We start from the raw sequence: 20,451 nt of genomic DNA, 5'->3' as shown, positions 1-20,451 counted from the left end.
ATTTTACACAGTCCTACAACTTCTCACTCCAGTCCCCACTACCCGCAGTCAAACAGGAAGGCCGAGAAAGGGGTCCATATTGTCAAGCAAAGCTGCAGGCTCAGGCTCCGACTCCAACCTGGCGAAGCTGGCATACAGGGCAACCCCACTGTAGACTGGGTTGCCTCCAGCGCAGATGCTCATGAATCGCACTCTGAGGACCACAGTTCCAGCCATCCATGTTCCAGACCTTGACCACCTCACAGTCTTACAGAAAATGCAGCAGTCACGGTCCCAACGGAAGGCCACATACGATGCTCATGCCACGGATCTACCCGAACAGGCCCCAACTGATCATGTTCGGTCCAGTTGCCTGAGGGCGGCTGGTCAGCCTAGCTGTTGTTATCAAACAAGTGGCCCCAAGATCTTTCCTTGTCCGCATGGCTGATGGCTCCCTGCAATGGCGCAGCAGACGGGCATTGCGAAGAGTTCCACTCCCACTACCTGACCAAGTGCCCCGCCGCCTACAATGCCTCCTCCGGACGTACCCTACCACGAGGCCACCGATCTACCAGCAATTCTGCTGCCCACGTGACCACTGCGATGGCAGCGATCCCACCTATCCACGTGCAGGCGGCTCCTGATCCACCTCTGCGGCGATCAACAAGAATTCGTCGCCCACCACAAAGACTGAATCTGTAGACTGAACTTTGTACATTTTGTGACTGAATTCTCATCGATTTAACCTCTGTAAATATTGCTTTGTTTGCCATGTATCTGCACTATCGACACCTTCCCATGTACCCCAACCTGCCTAACACATCAGTCACTATTGTCCGTAAAGCTTGTACTACATTCACAGTGTCACAGCCACACACTCAAAGATCCAAAAGTTACTGCTGGTGATAAATTTATACACAATATAATTATCTGTTGAGCTGCTTGCAGAAAAATACTTTTCACTGTACCACGGTACACGTGACAATAAACAAATCCAATCCAATATTAATATGGCCACAATGACCGTACCAGCTTCCCCAAACAGGCGCCGGAATGTGGCGACTAGGGGCTTTTCACAGTAACTTCATTGAAGCCTACTGGTGACAATAAGTGATTATTATTATCATGAACAGCACTATCTGCAGAGAAGGGATACATACAGAAAGGACAGTGTGAGCTCACTGGGATGGAGCTACGGATGGGAAACTAGTTACGAGCAGTGATGTGAGATACTCACAGAATCAGAGCAGAGAAGGCAGCCATTTGACCAATTATACCATTGCTGCCTGTTTGAAAGAGCTGTCCAGTTAATCCCAATCCCCTTCTCTTTACCCAGAGCTCTGCATTATTTCCCCTTCAACTACCTGTCCAATGGTCTTGATGGTTTGATCTACTGACTGCACTCTTTCAGAACAACTTGTGTTCAAAAACATTTCTCCCGCCTCTCTGGTTCTTTTGTTAATTTTTCCAAATCTGTATCCTCTGACTACCAAACCTGTTGCTATTGGAAACAGTTTCTATATATCTGGGGTCTGGGGTGAAATCTTCCGGCTGTTCATCCCGGCGGGATCTTCCAGTCCCACCAATGGCACACCCTCGCTGCGGGTTTCCCAGCGGCATCGGGTGGGTTCAATGGGAAATCCCATTGACGTCCCCCTGCCGGCCAATGATGGGCCGCCTCTCGCCGCCATGAAACATGTCACGGGAGGCCAGAGGATCGCCTGTAGTCTATCATCATTCTCAGCTTCTCTTAACTTTCCCTGTTCTGAGACTGAAGAAAAACAACCAGTTTCTCCACTTCACATGGTTCAAGTCTTTGGACTCCAGTAAATCTCCTCGGCACCTTTTCCAAGCCACTGAAATAGGAACATCGAACCTAGGAGGAGTGGCCATTCAGCCATTTGAGCCTGCTCTATCATTCAATAAGATCATTGCTGATCAAGATGTGATCTCAACTCCACTTTTCTACTTGACTCCTTCACCCCCTGCTCCCCAGTCTCTGAAAATTCAGCCTACCTCTGCCTTTATTATATTTAGTGACTGAGCCTCCAATGCTTTATGGAGAAGTTCACATCCTAGAAACCCTTTGAGAAAAACAAAATTCCTTATCGCTGTCTTAAACAGTCGACCTATTGTTTTGATATTCTCTCCACAGGTTCTGGTGTCTCCCACCAGAGGAAACATCCTTGGCATGGTGGCACTGCTGCCTCACAGCGCCATGGACCTGGGTTCAATGCCGGCCTGGGTCACTGTCTGTGTGGAGTCTGCATGTTCTCCCCATGTCTGCGTGGGTTTCCTCCGGGTTCTCCGGTCCTCCCACAGTCCAAAGATTTGCAGGTTAGGTGGATTGGCCATGATAAATTGCCCCTTAGTGCCCAAGGGTTAGCTGTAGTTATGGGGATGGGGAGGGAGGGTTACGGTGCTCTTTCAGAGAGTCGGTGCAGACTCGATGGACCAAATGGCCTCCTTCTGCACTGTAGGGAGTGTTGGAAGCCAGGTTTAGAAAGACGGTTTTTAGACAAAAGGGACCCATTGGCTTAGATGCCTGTATAAGAGACAATTTGTGGGAATAGATAGTGTATAAACAATGTGTGTTCTTTGGTAACCTAAGAATTATTAATGTCAGAAAGGACAGACATACAATTAAAAAGAAGTTACACAAAATGGCTGTTAGCTGAGTTATCAAAGACTCAAAATGGCTTTCAGCTGAATTAGCCGCCTTCCTGAACAGCCATTAGCTGGGTTAAGTTGCAAACTGGTATAAATAACATAATTTAATTACAGACAGCAGCGATAATCAGGGAGACAATAATGATTGAAACATACATGAGAGGCCAGGGAGGCATCACAGAGGAGTGATAAACAATGTCCACAAAAAACGGACCATTGTTCATCCTCGCCAGATCAACGTCACAGTGCACGTAAGAGAGATAACTTTTAACAGTTAGCATGAGCGACTTCTTCATGAAGTCAGGGGCTTGTAAGGGGCCAACCCACTTTACGCAATGTCAAACTGAATTGGATATATAACTAATGTATGCAATCTATAACCAAGATGATTGGACCGTGTAGCTGTTTTGAAAATTGTATAAGAATGGATGTTTTCCTTTGTTCGGTGGAGAGACGGTCTGGGAATTTAATAGACACCGTCTCCCCGTCAGCAAAATAAACCGTTTGATGAGAGGATCAGCAGCCCTGGGCATTGAGTGATTTCTTTGAAATCCTCTCCCGCTAACAGGCGTCTTCTATGAAACTCTTACAATATTGACCCTATCAAGTCCCCTGAGAATCCTAAATATTTGAATAAGATCACGTCTCATTCTTCTAAACTCCAGTGGGCCCAACCTGTCCAACCTTTCTTCAGAGGATAAGCTCTTCATCCAGGAATGAGTCTAGTGAACTTCCTCTGAACTGCTTTGAACACAATTATAAACTTTTTGAAACGGAGACCAAAACTTGTATCCCAGATGTGGTCTCACCAAGACCCTGTACATTTACAGTAAAGCATCCTACTTTTATATTCCATCTCCATCACAATAAACATCAACACTCCATTAGCCTTCCTAATCATTTGCTGTACCCACAGACTAACCTTTTGTGATTCCTGTACCAGGACACCCAGATCCTTCTGTACCACTGAGTTCTGCGATCTCTCTCCACTTCAACAGTGTGTCTGTTCCTGCCAAAGTGGGCAGTTCACATTTTCCCACATTATTCTACATCTGCCAAATGTTTACCCACCCATTTAAACCATTTATATCAGTGTGCAGACTCTCAACTCCTCTTGAGAACTTACTTTCTTACCTATCCTGGTGTCATTGATAAAATTTAGCTTGCATACACCTAGTCCCTTCACCCAAGTCATTGTAGATTCTAAATAGTTGCAACCCAGCACTGATCCCCATAGCACTCCACTGGTTACAGCTGGTCAACCTGGAAATGACCCATTTATACCTACATGCTGTTGCCTCTATCCATACTAATATGGTACCCTCCACACAATGAGATCTTATTTTGTGTAGCAACCTTTGATGTGATACTTATCAAATGCCATTTGTTAATCCAAGTATTCAACATCTACAGGTTCCCCTTTATCCACCTTGCTTGTTAATTCCTCAAAGAACTTTAACAACCAATTTCCCTTTCACAAAATCATGCTCACGGTGTCTGATCCCTTTATGAATGCCTAACGTTCCTGCTTTAACCTTAATAATAATGGATTCTTGCAATTTCCCTATGATAGTTGCTAGGCTAAAGGGCTTTTAGATTTCCGCTTATCCCTCCTTTCTTGAATAAAGGTGCTAATTTTCCTTTTTTTTTCCTTTTCAGTGTGGATGAAAAGAAATGAAATCCAGGATCTTCCTGGAATTGTGAATACTCGTCAACAACGTTGAGGAAATACACGGTTAGTGGAGGGGAGGGGCCCTTTGAAGTCGATACTAAGACGCTCAAAGGGCAGGAGGCCTTTACCAGATGTGCTCTGTCTGGCCGATAGAAGTCTGCACTGCGCGCAGACCTGGCAGTCCCTGGTCATGGCCCTGACCTCCTTGATGGAGTAAGGCAGGTTGTGAGCCTTGATGAAGTGGAAAAGCCGGGTGACCCCAGGGTGACAGAGGTCATTGTGGAGGGCCCGAAGTCGGTCTACTTGTGCGCTGGCACATGTACCGCGGGATAGGGCATCTGGGGATTCATTGAGCTTCCCAGGTCGGTACAAGATATCGTAGTTGTAGGTGGAGAGTTTGATCCTCCACCTCAGAATCTTGTCATTCTTGATCTTGCCCTGCTGTGTATTATTAAACATGAAGACAACCGACCGTTGGTCAGTGAGGAGAGTGAATCGCCTGCTGGCCAGGTAATGCCGCCAATGTCGCACAGCTTCCACAATGGCTTGGGCTTCCTTTTCGATGGAGGAGTGCCGAATTTCGGAGGCATGGAGGGTACGGGAGAAGAAAGCCACGGGCCTGCCCGCCTGGTTGAGGGTAGCGGCCAAGGCAAAGTCCGATGCATCGCTCTCCACCTGGAATGGAATGGACCCGTCCACAGTGTGTATCGCAGCTTTGACAATATCTGCCTTGATGCGGTTGAAGAGCAGGTGGGCTTCAGCCGTCAGAGGAAAAATTATGGATTTAATGAGTGGGTGGGCCTTGTCCGCATAATTGGAGACCCATTGGGCATAATAAGAGAAGAACCCCAGGCATCCCTTCAGGGCCTTGGGGCAGTGGGGGAGAGGAAGTTCCAGGAGGGGTTGCATGCGGGTGGGGGCGGGCACTAGGACTCCGTTTTCCACAACGTAGCCAAGAATGGCATGGCGGGTTGTGCGGAAAAAGCATTTCTCCTTATTGTATGTGAGGCAAAGGAGCTTAGCAGTGTGGAGGAAATGCCGGAGGTTTGCGTCATAGAACATAGAACAGTACAGCACAGAACAGGCCCTTCGGCCCTCGATGTTGTGCCGAGCAATGATCACCCTACTTAAACCCACGTAATCCGTATACCCGTAACCCAACAATCCCCCCAGTAACCTTCCACTACGGGCAATTTAGCATGGCCAATCCACCTAACCCGCACATCTTTGGACTGTGGGAGGAAACCGGAGCACCCGGAGGAAACCCACGCACACACGGGGAGAACGTGCAGGCTCTGCACAGACAGTGACCCAAGCCGGAATCGAACCTGGGATCCTGGAGCTGTGAAGCATTGATGCTAACCACCATGCTACCGTGAGGCGTTATGGTCCTGCTGGTTATAGCCGCAGATGGTGACATCATCTAGGTATGGGAACGTGGCCCGCAGCCCGTACTGGTCAACCATTCGGTCCATTTCTCTTTGGAAGACCGAGACCCCATTGGTGACACCGAAGGGTACCCTTAGGAAGTGGTAGAGGCGGCCATCTGCCTCAAAGGCAGTGTATTGGCGGTCCTACGGGTGGATAGGAAGCTGGTGGTACGCGGACTTCATGTCAACAGTGGAGAAGACTCGGTACTGCGCAATCTGATTGACTGTGTCAGATATGCAGGGAAGTGGGTATGCATCGAGCTGCGTGTACCGGCTGATTGTCTGACTCTAGTCGATGACCATCCGGTGCTTCTCCCCAGTTTTGACGACCACCACTTGGGCTCTCCAGGGGCTGGTACTAGTCTCAATGATCCCCTCTCGCAGGAGTCACTGGAACTCCGACCTGATAAAGGCCTTGTCCTGGGCACTGTATTGTCTGCTCCTAGTGGCGACCGGCTTACATCCGGGGTGTGGTGAGCGAAGAGCGAGGGTGGGGCGACCTTAAGGGTCGCGATGCTACAGAAGGTGAGGGGGGCAGGGGTCCACTGAACTTTAAGGTAAGGCTTTGGAGGTGGCACTGAAAGTCGAGCCCCAGTAATAGGGCAGCGCAGAGATGGGGGTGGACATAGAGCTTAAAGTTAGTGTACTCTACGCCCTGTACTGAAAGGGTTGTGACACGGTACTCCCGGATTTTTATGGAATGTGATCCGGAAGCCGGGGGGATTTTCTGGGTCGCGGGCAGAATTGGGAGGGAGCAGCACCTTACTGTATCTGTGTGGATAAAGCTGTCTGTGCTCCCGGAGTTGAAAAGGCATGCCGTCTTGTGCCCTTTGATCCGGACGGTCATTGTGGATTTCGTAAGATGATGAGGTTGAGACTGGTTGAGTGTGATGGAGGCGAGCTTTGGAAGGTGGGGGGGTGGGCCGGCCGGAGGTAGCGGTGGCCAGCGTACGACCGGGTGAGCAGGGGTACCGTGAGGCGGCGGTGGTTCCAAAATTGCGGCCCCCATGGATTGTGTGTGGCGGGTGGGATAAAAGATGGCAGCAAATATGGCGGCGCCCACGGGTCGCACATGGCAAGTGGCACAGCAGATTGGGGTGATCCCGACAGGCAGCAGGCAGCGCTGCTGGACCTAGGAACATTAGGGACAGGTCGGGCCTGGCAGACTTTGGCGAAGTGGCCCTTCCTCCCACACCCATTGCAAATGGCATTCCGTGCAGGACAGCAGTGTCTGGGGTGCTTACCCTGGCTGCAAAGGTAGCCTTTCGGGCTGCCGGAGTTGGCGGGCTGCTGTGCAGCACAGGCTTGCGCCACACTCAAGTCAGGTGATGGCGGCGCCCACGACATCCCCGAGGGCGCCGCGTGGTCGGGGATGTAGTCCTCCATGTTCTGGAAAGCCACTTCTAGCGAGTTCGAGAGCTGCACTGTCTCTGGGAGGCCGAGTGTACCCCCTTCTAGCAAGCGCTGGCGAATGTAATTGGATTTAATACCCGCGACGTAGGCATCCTTGATCAGCAGCTCAGTGTGTTGGGAAGCCGATATTGCCTGGCAAACACAGTTCCAGCCGAGTACCCGCAAGGCACGCAGGAATTCAGCTTGTGATTCTCCGGGGCATTGTCGCCTCGTGACAAGGAGGCGCCTGGCGTACACCTCGTTTACTGCCTTTACCTACTGTCCCTTCAGCAGCATTATTGCCTCCATATACGAGGGGGCGTCTCTGATAAGAAGGAAAACTTGCGTTGCGCATTTGCTGCTTTTGGAGGTCAGTGACGTCTTCGGTGGAGGATCCGAGGTAAGCTTTGAAGCAGCTTAGCCAGTGCTCGAATGTCGCAGTGGCGTCCACTGCTTGTGGATCCAGCTCCAGGCGATCAGGCTTGAGTGATGAATTCATCTTAAAAGTTTAGCTTATTAAATTGGTGAGCCATCAGTTAACACAAGGCGAGTAGTGAACGAAACTGTGGCTTTAATAATCTAAACAGGAAGTCTCCTGGCCACTGATCCCGAACTAGGACAGGGCCAGAGGTCAGCCACCTTTATACCGAGCCAAGGGGAGGAGCCACAGGCTGAGCCATGTAGTACAGTAACAGTTTACCACAATACATATAATACACTAACAGTGGTTTACCACAGGGTGGGAAAATTCCACCTATATTTTCTGCATATCTCAAGGTTGGAAAAGTTCTACACTGACCAGAGATTCACTGCTGAAGATTACACAATGAACCACATTTTCTCATTCTGTGTAGACCAATTAATTACAAAGGTTGACATTCTTTTGATCAACTCTAGATTAAGTCTACAATTAATGCCCCAAATCACTTGCTAAACAGTCAGTCAGACCAATTACATTTTAGTACCCAGGATTCTATCTACTTTCGGTGAAAATGTAAATGGGGGCCTTTCAATGACAGGAAACTCGGTTGGGTATAAACAGTGCTGAAATCAGCTCTATTCTCAAATCTATACTAACCCCAGAATACAGTTGTTGGCTCCTCCAGACCCTCATGCTCCACATGGCAGGAGTACATGTCTCCTGGACTCGGGGTGAATTTCAGATATGTGAATCTCTGGTAGGAATAATCCAGTTTTGAATAGTACTCTGTGATGTTGACTCCATCAGTCAGATCCTCATTGTTCTTCTTCCACTTCATGATGATTCGCGGAGGGTAGAATCCATCAGCCAGACAGATCAACGTGTTGGACTGTCCCCATTCTACAGGGTCTTCAGGGTACATGGCAATCTGAGGGGCAACTGTGGGCAGGAGACAGAATAAATACATTTAACTGATGTGATGTAACAGGATAAACAAAATAGGTAGAGTGTACAGTGTGGAAAATATACGAGTGACTATAATCAATTCTGAATCATTAAGAAACTTTCAGCTCAGATTAGAAATTAGGATAGTTCAACATGCCATGGGCAAGCTAACTAAAGAAATTTTACATTAATATAGCCCTTTATCTCATCCTCAGTACATCCTCAAATTCTTTACATACACTGATTTCCATCTGCTGTGTAAACAGCCACATCCAGCAAATACTCAGCGAGAATGAAATCAAGTTTACTTGTATCCACGGCAGGGTAATAACCTCGACTAAGTTAAAAAAAAATTTAGAGTACCCAATTAATTTTTTCCAATGAAGGCGCAATTTTAGCGTGGCCAATCCATCTAGACTGCACATCTTTGGGTTGTGGGGGCGAAACTCATGCAAACACGTGGAGAATGTACAAACTCCACATGGACTGTGACCCAGAGCCGGGATCGAACCCGGGTCCTCAGTGCCGTAAGATAGCAGTGCTAACCACTACATCACCGTGCTGCCCTTAACCTCGACTAAGATGATGGGAGAAACATCAACTCTTCTTTCAGTAGCACCATGGGCCACCTTTGAAGACAGAAGCAACCACAATTTAACAAAGATGGCACCTCAATGTCTGCCTAGCTGATGTTCGTTGTTATCATGACACTCAGTCATAGTGTCACATTTACTGTTCACCCTTCATTACCAAGATAGAAAGGATGGCAAGTGGGTGGGGATGCAGAGGTTTTCTCCTTGATTTCCTGCAATGCTTGTGGAAAGGGCTGGGTATTAAATATCCCTGGATACAAATTGTTCAGGAAAAATAGGAAAGGAAGGAAAGGGGGCTGTTGGATCTTGACAGAGCGACCACAGGAAGCGATGGCAAAAGTAAACAAAGTATTAATCTCACACAAACACTCCGCCCCAACCTACATCTGGGTCAGGGTTTTTATGTCCGGTCAGGCTTCCCCAGTCAGCCCCTTAACCGGGAATCTCATACTCGTCTGTGGTCATGGGGATCCTAACAATCCAAACCCTGTGACCTGTGCAAACACTGTGGTGCTGGAGAGAGAGAAAGAGAGAGAGAGAGAGAGGGACCACCATCTGGCAGGAAAGATACGGAGGAATAAAATTGCAAGAAAACTACAGAGAGGTGCAAAATTATAGTTGTAATGTGCTTTAGTTATCTGAATATAGACTGGGATAGTAATTGTGTAAAGGGCAGAGAGGGGCAAGTGCACCTAGAGTGTAGAACATAGAACATAGAACGATACAGCGCAGTACAGGCCCTTCGGCCCACGATGTTGCACCGACATGGAAAAAAACTAAAGGCCATCTAACCTACACTATGCCATTATCATCCATATGCTTATCCAATAAACTTTTAAATGCCCTCAATGTTGGCAAGTTCACTACTGTTGCAGGTAGGGCATTCCACGGCCTCACCACTCTTTGCGTAAAAAACCTCCCTCTGACGTCTGTCCTATATCTATTACCCCTCAATTTAAGGCTATGTCCCCTCGTGCTAGCCACCTCCATCCGCGGGAGAAGGCTCTCACTGTCCACCCTATCTAACCCTCTGATCATTTTGTATGCCTCTATTAAGTCACCTCTTAACCTTCTTCTCTCTAATGAAAACAACCTCACGTCCATCAGCCTTTCCTCGTAAGATTTTCCCTCCATACCAGGCAACATCGTGGTAAATCTCCTCTGCACCCGTTCCAAAGCTTCCACGTCCTTCCTATAATGAGGCGACCAGAACTGTACGCAATACTCCAAATGCGGCCGTACCAGAGTTTTGTACAGCTGCAACATGACCTCATGGCTCCGGAACTCAATCCCTCTACCAATAAAGGCCAACACACTATAGGCCTTCTTCACAACCCTATCAACCTGGGTGGCAACTTTCGGGATCTATGTACATGGACACCGAGATCCCTCTGCTCATCCACACTACCAAAAATTTTAACATTAGCCAAATATTCCGCATTCCTGTTATTCTTTCCAAAGTGAATCACCTCACACTTCTCCACATTAAACTCCATTTGCCACCTCTCAGCCCAGCTCTGCAGCTTATCTATGTCCCTCTGTAACCTGCAACATCCTTCCACACTGTCTACAACTCCACCGATTTTAGTGTCGTCTGCAGATTTACTCACCCAACCTTCTGTGCCCTCCTCCAGGTCATTTATAAAAATGACAAACAGCAACGGCCCCAGAACAGATCCCTGTGGTACGCCACTCGTAACTGAACTCCATTCTGAACATTTCCCATCAACCACCACCCTCTGTCTTCTTTCAACTAGCCAATTTCTGATCCACATCTCTAAATCACCCTCAATCCCCAGCCTCTGTATTTTCTGCAATAGCCGACCGTGGGGAACCTTATCAAATGCTTTACTGAAATCCATATACACCACATCAACTGCTCTACCCTCGTCTACCTATTCAGTCACCTTCTCAAAGAACTCGATAAGGTTTGTGAGGCATGGCCTACCTTCACAAAACCATGCTGACTATCCCTAATCATATTATTCCTATCTAGATGATTATAAATCGTATCTCTTATAATCCTCTCCAAGATTTTACCCACAACAGACGTGAGGCTCACCGGCCTATAGTTACCGGGGTTATCTCTACTCCCCTTCTTGAACAAAGGGACCACATTTGTTATCCTCCAGTCCTCTGGCACTATTCCTGTAGCCAATGATGACATAAAAATGAAAGCCAAAGGCTCAGCAATCTCTTCCCTGGCTTCCTAGAGAATCCTAGGATAAATCCCATCAGGCCCCGGGGACTTATCTATTTTCACCTTGTCCAGAATTGCCAACACTTCTTCCCTACGCACCTCAATGCCATCTATTCTAATAGCCTGGGTCTCAGCATTCTCCTCCACAATATTATCTTTTTCCTGAGTGAATACTGACAAAAAGTATTTATTTAGTATCTCTTATCTCCTCAGCCTCCACACACAACTTCCCACCACTGTCCTTGACTGGCCCTACTCTTACCCTCGTCATTCTTTTATTCCTGACATACCTATAGAAAGCTTTTGGGTTTTCCTTGATCCTACCTGCCAAAGACTTCTCATGTCCCCTCCTTGCTCGTCTTAGCTCTCTCTTTAGATCCTTCCTCGCTTCCTTGTAACTAAACCACGGTTCCCTCGCTCGACCCCTTCCTCCCTGCCTGACTGGTACGTACTTATCAAGAACACGCAATAGCTGTTCCTTGAACAAGCTCCACATATCCAGTGTGCCCAACCCTTGCAGCCTACTTCTCCAACCTACACATCCTAAGTCATGTCTAATGGCATCATAATTGCCCTTCCCCCAGCTATAACTCTTGCCGTGCGGGGTATACTTATCCCTTTCCATCACTAACGTAAAGGTCACAGAATTGTGGTTACTGTCTCCAAAGTGCTCACCTACCTCCAGATCTAACACCTGGCCTGGTTCATTACCCAAAACCAAATCCAATGTGGCCTCGCCTCTTGTTGGCCTGTCAACATATTGTGTCAGGAAACCCTCCTGCACACATTGTACAAAGAAAGACCCATCTAATGTACTCGAACTATATCTTTTCCAGTCAATATTTGGAAAGTTAAAGTCTCCCAATACAACTACCCTGTTACTTTCGCTCTTTTCCAGAATCATCTTCGCCATCCTTTCCTCTACATCCCTAGAACTATTAGGTGGCCTATAGAAAACTCCCAACAGGGTGACCTCTCCTTTCCTGTTTCTAACCTCAGCCCATACTACCTCGGAAGAAGAGACCCCATCTAACATCCTTTCCGCCACCGTAATACTGTCCTTGACTAGCAGCGCCACACCTCCCCCTCTTTTGCCCCCTTCTCTGAGCTTACTAAAACACCTAAACCCTGGAACCTGCAACAACCATTCATGTCCCTGCTCTATCCATGGCTCTGAAATGGCCACAACATCGAAGTCCCAGGTACCAACCCATGCTGCCAGTTCCCCTACCTTATTTCGTATACTCCTGGCATTGAAGTAGACACACTTCAAACCACCTACCTGAACACTGGCACCCTCCTGCGAAGTCAAATCTGTGCTCCTGACCTCTATACTCTCAATCTCCCGTACCCCAAAACTACAATCCAGATTCCCATGCCCCTGCTGAATTAGTTTAAACCCCCCCAAAGAGCACTAACAAATCTCCCCCCCAGGATATTGGTGCCCCTCAGGTTCAGATGTAGACCATCCTGTCTATAGAGGTCCCACCTTCCCCAGAAAGAGCCCCAGTTATCCAGAAATCTGAATCCCTCCCGCCTGCACCATCCCTGTAGCCACGTGTTTAATTGCTCTCTCTCCCTATTCCTCGTCTCACTATCACGTGGCACGGGCAACAACCCAGAGATAACAACTCTGTTTGTTCTCGCTCTGAGCTTCCATCCTAGCTCCCTAAAGGCCTGCCTGACATCCTTGTCCCCTTTCCTACCTATGTCGTTAGTGCCAATGTGGACTACGACTTGGGGCTGCTCCCCTTCCCCCTTAAGGACCCGGAAAACACGATCCGAGACATCACGTACCCTTGCACCTGGGAGGCAACATACCAAAAGTGAGTCTCTCTCGCTCCCACAAAATCTCCTATCTGTGTCCCTGACTATTGAGTCCCCAATTACTAATGTTCTACTCCTTTCCCCCCTTCCCTTCTGAGCAACAGGGACAGACTCCGTGCCAGAGGCCCGTACCCCATGGCTTACCCCTGGTAAGTCCCCCCCCCCCACAAGTATCCAAAACGGTATACTTGTTACTAAGGGGAACGACCGCATGTCTCCGTGTGTTGAGGAGAATTTTCCATTCCAGTATGATTCCACTGCAATGAGAAAGGAGACATTGCTGGGTCTGGTTCTTGGGAATAAAGAATCCAAGTGGATCATTATCAGCAGAAGAACATTTAGGGACAGTGATCATTGCATCGTAAGATTTATGTTGGTTAAGGAAAAGGACAAGGAACAACCTATAGTCTGAATAATTAAGTGGCCGAAAGCCAATTTCAAGGGGTAAGATTTGTAGCGCTCAGGCCCAACAGAATTGATCTGAGCCGGTAAATTGGAAAGGAAAATTGGCAAGAAAAACAATAATTGAACAATAGGCTACCTCGAAAGAGGAGATCGATCAGGCAGTCAAGGTATATTCCGACCAAAGGAAAAGGCAGGGTGAAGGAATCCAGAGGCTCCCTGATATATACTTTTTAAATTAATTTATCGGATGTGGGCATTGCTAACTAGGGCAGCATTTATTGCATAATCCCGAAACTGCCCTGGAGAAGTTGGGGGTGAACTGCCTTCTGGAACTGCTGCAATCCCTGAGGTGTAGGTACACTGACAGTGCTGTTAGGGAGGGAGTTCCAGGATTTTGATACCGTAACAGTGAACGGACGGCGATATAGTTCCAAGTTAGGATGGTGGGTGACTTGAAATGAAAATGAAAATCGCTTATTGTCACGAGTAGGCTTCAATGAAGTTACTGTGAAAAGCCCCTAGTCGCCACATTCCGGCGCCTGTCCGGGGAGGCTGATACGGGAATCGAACCGTGCTGCTGGCCTGCTTTAAAAGCCAGCGATTTAGCCCAGTGAGCTAAATCAGCCCCTTGGAGGGGGGAAAGGTAGGAAAGGGGACAAGGATGTCAGGCAGGCCTTTAGGGAGCTAGGATGGAAGCTCAGAGCGAGAACAAACAGACTTGGAGGGGAACCCCCAGATGGTGGTATTTCCATGTATCTGCTGCTCCTGTCTGTTTATAAGGTGCTGCCAAAGCAGCTTTGCTGAATTGCTGCAGAACAGTGTAGATGGTACACAAGGCTGCCACAGTGCATTGGTGGTGGAGAGAGTGAATATTTGTGGAAGGAGGAGCAATCAAACCCGCTGCATTGTTCTAGACGGTGTCAAGCTACTTGAGTGTTATTGGAGCTGCACTGATCCAGGCTGGCGGACAGTATTCCATTACCTGGACCTGGAATACTTGGCCGTAAAATGCCGCCCATACTATCTTCCACGTGAGTTCACTTCAGCCATTACAGAAGTCTACATCCCACCCCAGGCAGAAGTGAGGAAGGCGCTGGATGAACTGTAACACAGTCATAAACAACTATGAAACAGAACACCCGGCGGCCTTGTTCATTGTGGCCGGAGACTTCAACAAAACCAACCTCAAGAGTGTACTGCCAAAATTCCACCAACACATCTCCTGTCCCACCAGGGGCGACAACACTCTTGACCACTGCTACTCAAAAATCAAGGGCGCCTACCGTTCCATCTCCCGATCGCACTTTGGGAAATCAGACCATAAGACGGTGCTCCTTCTCCCGGCTTACAAGCAGAAACTCAAGCGGGAGAATCCAGCTAAAAAGGTTGTGCAGTGCTGGTCCGAGGAGACAGAAGAGCTCTTACGTGACTGCTTAGAGACAGTGGATTGGTCCATATTTAGGAACTCAGCGACTAATTTAAATGAGTATGTCACCACCGTCACAGACTTCATCAGCAAATGTGTGGACGACTGCGTGCCAAAGAAAGCAGTACGTACGTTCCCCAACCGGAAACCATGGCTCAACCGCGAGATTGACTCCCGACTGAAGGACAGATCTGAGGCGTTCAAGACAGACGACCCTGTCCTATACAAGAAATCCAGGTACGACCTCCGCAAAGCCATCCGAGATGCCAAGAGAGAATATCAAACTAAGCTAGAGTCACAGACAGACTCTCGGCGGTTGTGGCAAGGACTAAACAACATAACGGGCTACAAAGCGAAGCCGAGCAGTATCTCTGGCAGCAGCGCACCCCTCCCCGATTAACTTAATGCATTCTATGCTCGGTTTGAGCAGGCAACCAACAATCCGCTGTCGATTGCCCCAGCAACCCATAATTCACCCATACCCACCATCACAGTTTCCGAAGTCAGATCGGCCTTCCTGAAAGTGAACCCACGGAAGGCGATGGGCCCGGACAGGATCCCTGGTCGTGCACTCAGAGCCTGCGCATACCAGCTGGCAGAGGTATTCACAGACATCTTTAACCTATCCCTACTTCACTCCGAGGTCCCCACCTGATTCAAGAAGACCACCATCATACCAGTACCAAAGAAGAACCAGGCAACGTGCCTCAATGACTACCGCCCAGTGGCCCTGACGTCAGTTGTAATGAAGTGCTTCGAGAGGCTGATCATGAAGCGCATCACCTCCATACTCCCAGAACGCCTTGATCCACTGCAATTCGCATACCGTCACAACCGGTCCACATCAGACGCCATTTCCCTTGCCCTACACTCATCCCTAGAGCATCTCGAAAACAAGGACTCCAACATCAGACTCCTATTTATTGACTACAGCTCTGCCTTCAACACCATAATCCCAGCAAACTCATATTAAAGCTCCAAAACCTAGGACTTGGCTCTCCACTCTGCAACTGGATCCTTGACTTTCTGACCAACAGGCCACAGTCAGTAAGATGAACACCTCCACAATAGTCCTCAATACCGGTGCCCCGCAAGGCTGCGTACTTAGCCCCCTACTCTACTCCCTGTACACACACGACTGCGTGGCAAAACTTGGTTCCAACTCCATCTACAAGTTTGCTGACGATACGACCATAGTGGGCCGGATCTCGAATAACGATGAGTCCGAATATAGGAGGGAGATAGAGAACATAGTGGAGTGGTATAACAACAACAATCTCTCCCTCAATGCCAGAAAAACTAAAGAGCTGGTCATCGACTTCAGGAAGCAAAGTACTGTACACACCCCTGTCAGCATCAATGGAGCCGAGGTGGAGATGGTTAGCAGTTTCAAATTCCTAGGGGTGCACATCACTAAAAAATCTATCCTGGTCCACTCACATCGACGCTATCACCAAGAAAGCACAACAGCGCCTATACTTCCTCAGGAAACTAAGGAAATTCGGCATGTCCACATTAACCCTTACCAACTTTTACAGATGCACTATAGAAAGCATCCTATCGGGCTGCATCACAGCCTGGTATGGCAACTGCTCGGCCCAGGACCGCAAGGAACTTCAGAGAGTTGTGAATACCGCCCAGTCCATCGCACAAACCTGCCTCCCATCCATGGACTCCATCTACACCTCCCGCTGCCTGGGGAAAGCGGGCAGCATAATCAAGGATCCCTCCCACCCGGCTTACTCACTTTTCCAACTTCTTCCATCGGGCAGGAGATGCAGAAGTCTGAGAACACGCACGAACAGACTCAAAAACAGCTTCTTCCCCACTGTCACCAGACAATGACCCTCTTATTGACTGACCTCATTAACACTACACCCTGTATGCTTCATCTGATGCCAATGCTTATGTAGTAACATTGTATATCTTGTGTTGCCCTATTATGTATTCTCATGTATTTTCTTGAATTTTGTTTAATTCCCTTTTCTTCCATATACTGAATGATCTGTTGAGCTGCTTGCAGAAAAATACTTTTCACTGTACCTCGGTACACGTGACAATAAACAAATCCAAATCCAAATCCAAATTACACCTCTGACTTGTGCCTTGTAGATGGTGGACAGGCTCTGGGGGTCAGTCGGCGAGTTACCATCTGCAGAATTCCCAAGTTCTGACCTGCTCTTGTAACCACTGTATTTATATGGCGAGTCCAATCAGTTTCTGATCAGTTTTAACCCCAGGATGTTGATAGTGGGGAAATTAAGCAATGATAATGCCATTGAATGTCAAAAGGTTGCATTCTCTCTTGTTGGAGACGGTCATTGCCTGGCACTTGTGTGGCATGAATGTTGCTTGCCACTTATTTTTTTTTATAAATGTTTTTATTCAGTTTTCGTATTTTATATTGAACAAATTACAAATTGTTAGGAGAGAGAAACAAAAAAAAAACAAACAAAAACAAACACGCAAAAATTAACATACATATTTACAGGTAAGCATCTTCGTAGTAGTAACTGCGCCCCCCCCCCCCCCTCAACATGTTTATTTAGCTTGGTTTTGGGCCTTAGCTAGCCATCGAACCCCCGTAACGAACCTGTAGCCCCCCCCCCCCCCCCCTCCCGCTACCTTCCCCCGACTATTCTTCCTCTTGTACGTTGGCCACAAACAGGTCCCGGAACAGTTGCATGAATGGCTCCCACGTTCTGTGGAAGCCGTCGTCCGACCCTCGGATGGCAAATTTGATTTTCTCCATTTGGAGAGATTCCGAGAGGTCGGACAGCCAGTCCGCAGCTCTGGGCGGTGCTGCTGACCGCCAGCCAAACAGGATTCTACGGCGGGCGATCAGGGAGGCAAAGGCAAGGGCGTCCGCCCTCCTCCCCAGGAATAGATCTGGCTGGTCTGAAACCCCGAAGACCGCCACTATCGGGCATGGCTCCACCCTCACCCCCACCACTTTGGACATAGCCTCGAAGAAGGCTGTCCAGTACTCCACAAGTCTGGGGCAAGACCAGAACATGTGGGCGTGGTTGGCCGGGCCTCTTTGGCACCGCTCACATCTGTCTTCCACCTCCGGGAAGAACCTACTCATACGGGTTCTTGTTAGGTGGGCTCTATGTACCACTTTTAGTTGCGTCAGGCTGAGCCTTGCGCACGTGGAGGTGGAGTTGACCCTATGCAGTGCTTCGCTCCAGAGTCCCCACCCTATCTCCATCCCCAGGTCGTCCTCCCATTTCCTCCTTGTTGCGTCCAGTACGGTGTCGTCCCTATCTACCAGTCGGTCATACATGTCACTACAGTTCCCTTTCACTAGGATACTTGCGTCCAGTAGGTCTTCCAGTAGTGTCTGTCGTGGTGGTTGTGGGTACGTCCTTGTCTCCTTTCTTAGGAAGTTTTTGAGCTGCAGGTACCGTAGCTCGTTCCCCCCAGCTAGCTGAAATTTCTCTGTCAGTTCGTCCAGTGTTGCGATCCTGTCGTCCGTGTATAGGTCCCTGACTGTCAATGTTCCCCCGTCCTGCCTCCACCTTTTGAAGGTGGCGTCGGTCAGTGCTGGTTTGAACCTATGGTTGTTGCAGATGGGAGCCCTGTTCGACATTTTGGTCAGGCCAAGTTGCTGCCGCAGTTGGTTCCAGGATTGGAGGGTGGCTGTCACCACTGGGCTGCTGGAGTGTTTTTTGGGTGGGGATGGGAGTGCTGCCGTGGCGAGGGCCCGGAGGGAGGTTCCCATGCAGGAGGCCTCCTCCGCACGCACCCACTCAGCTTCTGGCTCCTGGATCCATCCCCTTACTCGCTCGGCTGTTGCTGCCCAGTGGTAGAATTGTAGATTCGGGAGGGCTAACCCTCCCCTGGTTTTTGTTTTTTGTAAGACCTTCTTTGGGATCCTAGCATTTTTACCCCCCCCATACGAACGCCATGATGAGTTTGTCCAGCGCTTTGAAAAAGGCCTTGGGGATGTAGATCGGAATGGATCTAAACAGGAAGAGGAACCTGGGCAGTACGTTCATTTTGATCGTCTGAACTCTCCCCGCGAGGGAGAGCGGGAGTGTGTTCCATCTTTGCAGGTCCTTTTTAACTTCCTCCGTCAGGCTGGTGAGGTTCCATTTGTGGATCCCTTTCCAGTCATGGGCTATTTGGATCCCCAGGTAGCGGAATTTATGTCGGGCTTGTTTGAACGGCAGCCCCTTTAGTGCTGCCCCCCCCCCCCCCCCCCCCCTTGCGGGTGTAATGGGAAGATCTCACTTTTGCTCATGTTGAGTTTGTAGCCCGAGAAGGCTCCAAACTCTTTCAGGAGCGCGATGATTCCGTCCATGCTGCTTTGTGGGTCCGAGATATAGAGGAGCAGATCATCCGCATAGAGTGAGACTCTGTGCTCTCTACCTCCCCTTCGGATCCCCCTCCAATTTTTTGCTGCCCTGAGCGCGATTGCTAGCGGTTCAATTGCTAGTGCGAACAGCAGCGGGGACAGTGGGCATCCTTGTCTGGTGCCCCTGTGCAGCTGGAAGTATTGGGAGTTGGTATTGTTGGTCTGTACACTCGCCATGGGAGCGTTGTACAGGAGCTTTACCCAAGCGGTGAACCCTGTTCCAAGCCCGAACCGCTCCAGTACCTCTATGAGGTATTTCCACTCGACTCTGTCGAAGGCCTTTTCTGCGTCCAGGGAGACGATCACCTCTTGTGTTCTCTCCCCGGAGGGGGTCATTATCACGTTCAGCAGGCGCCTGATGTTCGCGGTCAGCTGTCTACCTTTGACAAAGCCCGTCTGGTCCTCTGTGACCACCTCAGGTACACAGTCTTCTAGCCTTTTGGCTAGGATTTTGGCCAGTATTTTGGCGTCTGCATTCAGCAGAGATATGGGTCTGTATGACACACATTCCGTTGGGTCTTTGTCTTTCTTAGGTATCAGCGAGATTGAGGCCTGTGCTAACGTGGGTGGCAACGTGCCCTTAGCTAGCGAGTCTGTGAACATCTCCCGCAGGTGCGGGGCCAGCGCTGTCGCAAATTTTTTGTAGAAGTCCGCCGGGAATCCGTCCGGTCCCGGCGCCTTCCCCGCCTGCATGGAGCTAATGCTCTCCATGATCTCTCCCAGTGCTAGTGGTGCTTCCAGATCCCGTTTTCTGCCCTCTCCCACAACTGGTATGTTCAGTCCGTCAAGAAACCGGTTCATCCCAGCCTTCCCCGTTGGGGGCTCTGAGGTGTACAGCTCTTGGTAGAAGGCCTTGAAGGTTTTGTTAATCCTCTCTGGTTCTGTTTCCAACGTGCCTCTGGTATCTCTGATTTGCGCAATTTCTCTGCTGGCTGCCTGCTTTCTCAGCTGGTGGGCCAACAGGCGGCTGGCTTTGTCTCCGTGTTCGTATAGGGCCCCGCGTGCCTGGCGGAGTTGGTGTACTGCTTTCCTGGTGGAGAGCAGGTCAAAGTTCCTTTGTAATTCTTTTCTCTCCGCCAGGAGTTCTACAGTCGGGGCCTCGGAGTATTTATGGTCTACCTCCAGTATGGA

General features: G+C 49.1%; 1 protein-coding gene across 2 annotated transcripts in view; it reads right to left on the bottom strand.

The window, feature by feature from the left end:
- LOC119975904 (H-2 class II histocompatibility antigen, A-U alpha chain-like) overlaps nt 1-20,451 on the bottom strand; it is a 75,372-nt gene that overhangs the window by 12,096 nt on the left and 42,825 nt on the right. For both annotated transcript variants that reach the window (XR_005462826.1, XM_038815840.1), the window contains exon 3: nt 8,222-8,503. Coding sequence is in view for 1 of the 2 variants with exons in the window: in XM_038815840.1 (XP_038671768.1) it covers nt 8,222-8,503 (282 nt within the window). In the remaining variant the exon portion in view is untranslated. The remainder of the gene's footprint in view (nt 1-8,221; nt 8,504-20,451) is intronic.

This window comes from Scyliorhinus canicula, chromosome 13, assembly GCF_902713615.1.
Source record: "Scyliorhinus canicula chromosome 13, sScyCan1.1, whole genome shotgun sequence".
Lineage (NCBI taxonomy): Eukaryota > Metazoa > Chordata > Chondrichthyes > Carcharhiniformes > Scyliorhinidae > Scyliorhinus > Scyliorhinus canicula.
This window is presented reverse-complemented; position numbering and strand designations above follow the sequence as displayed.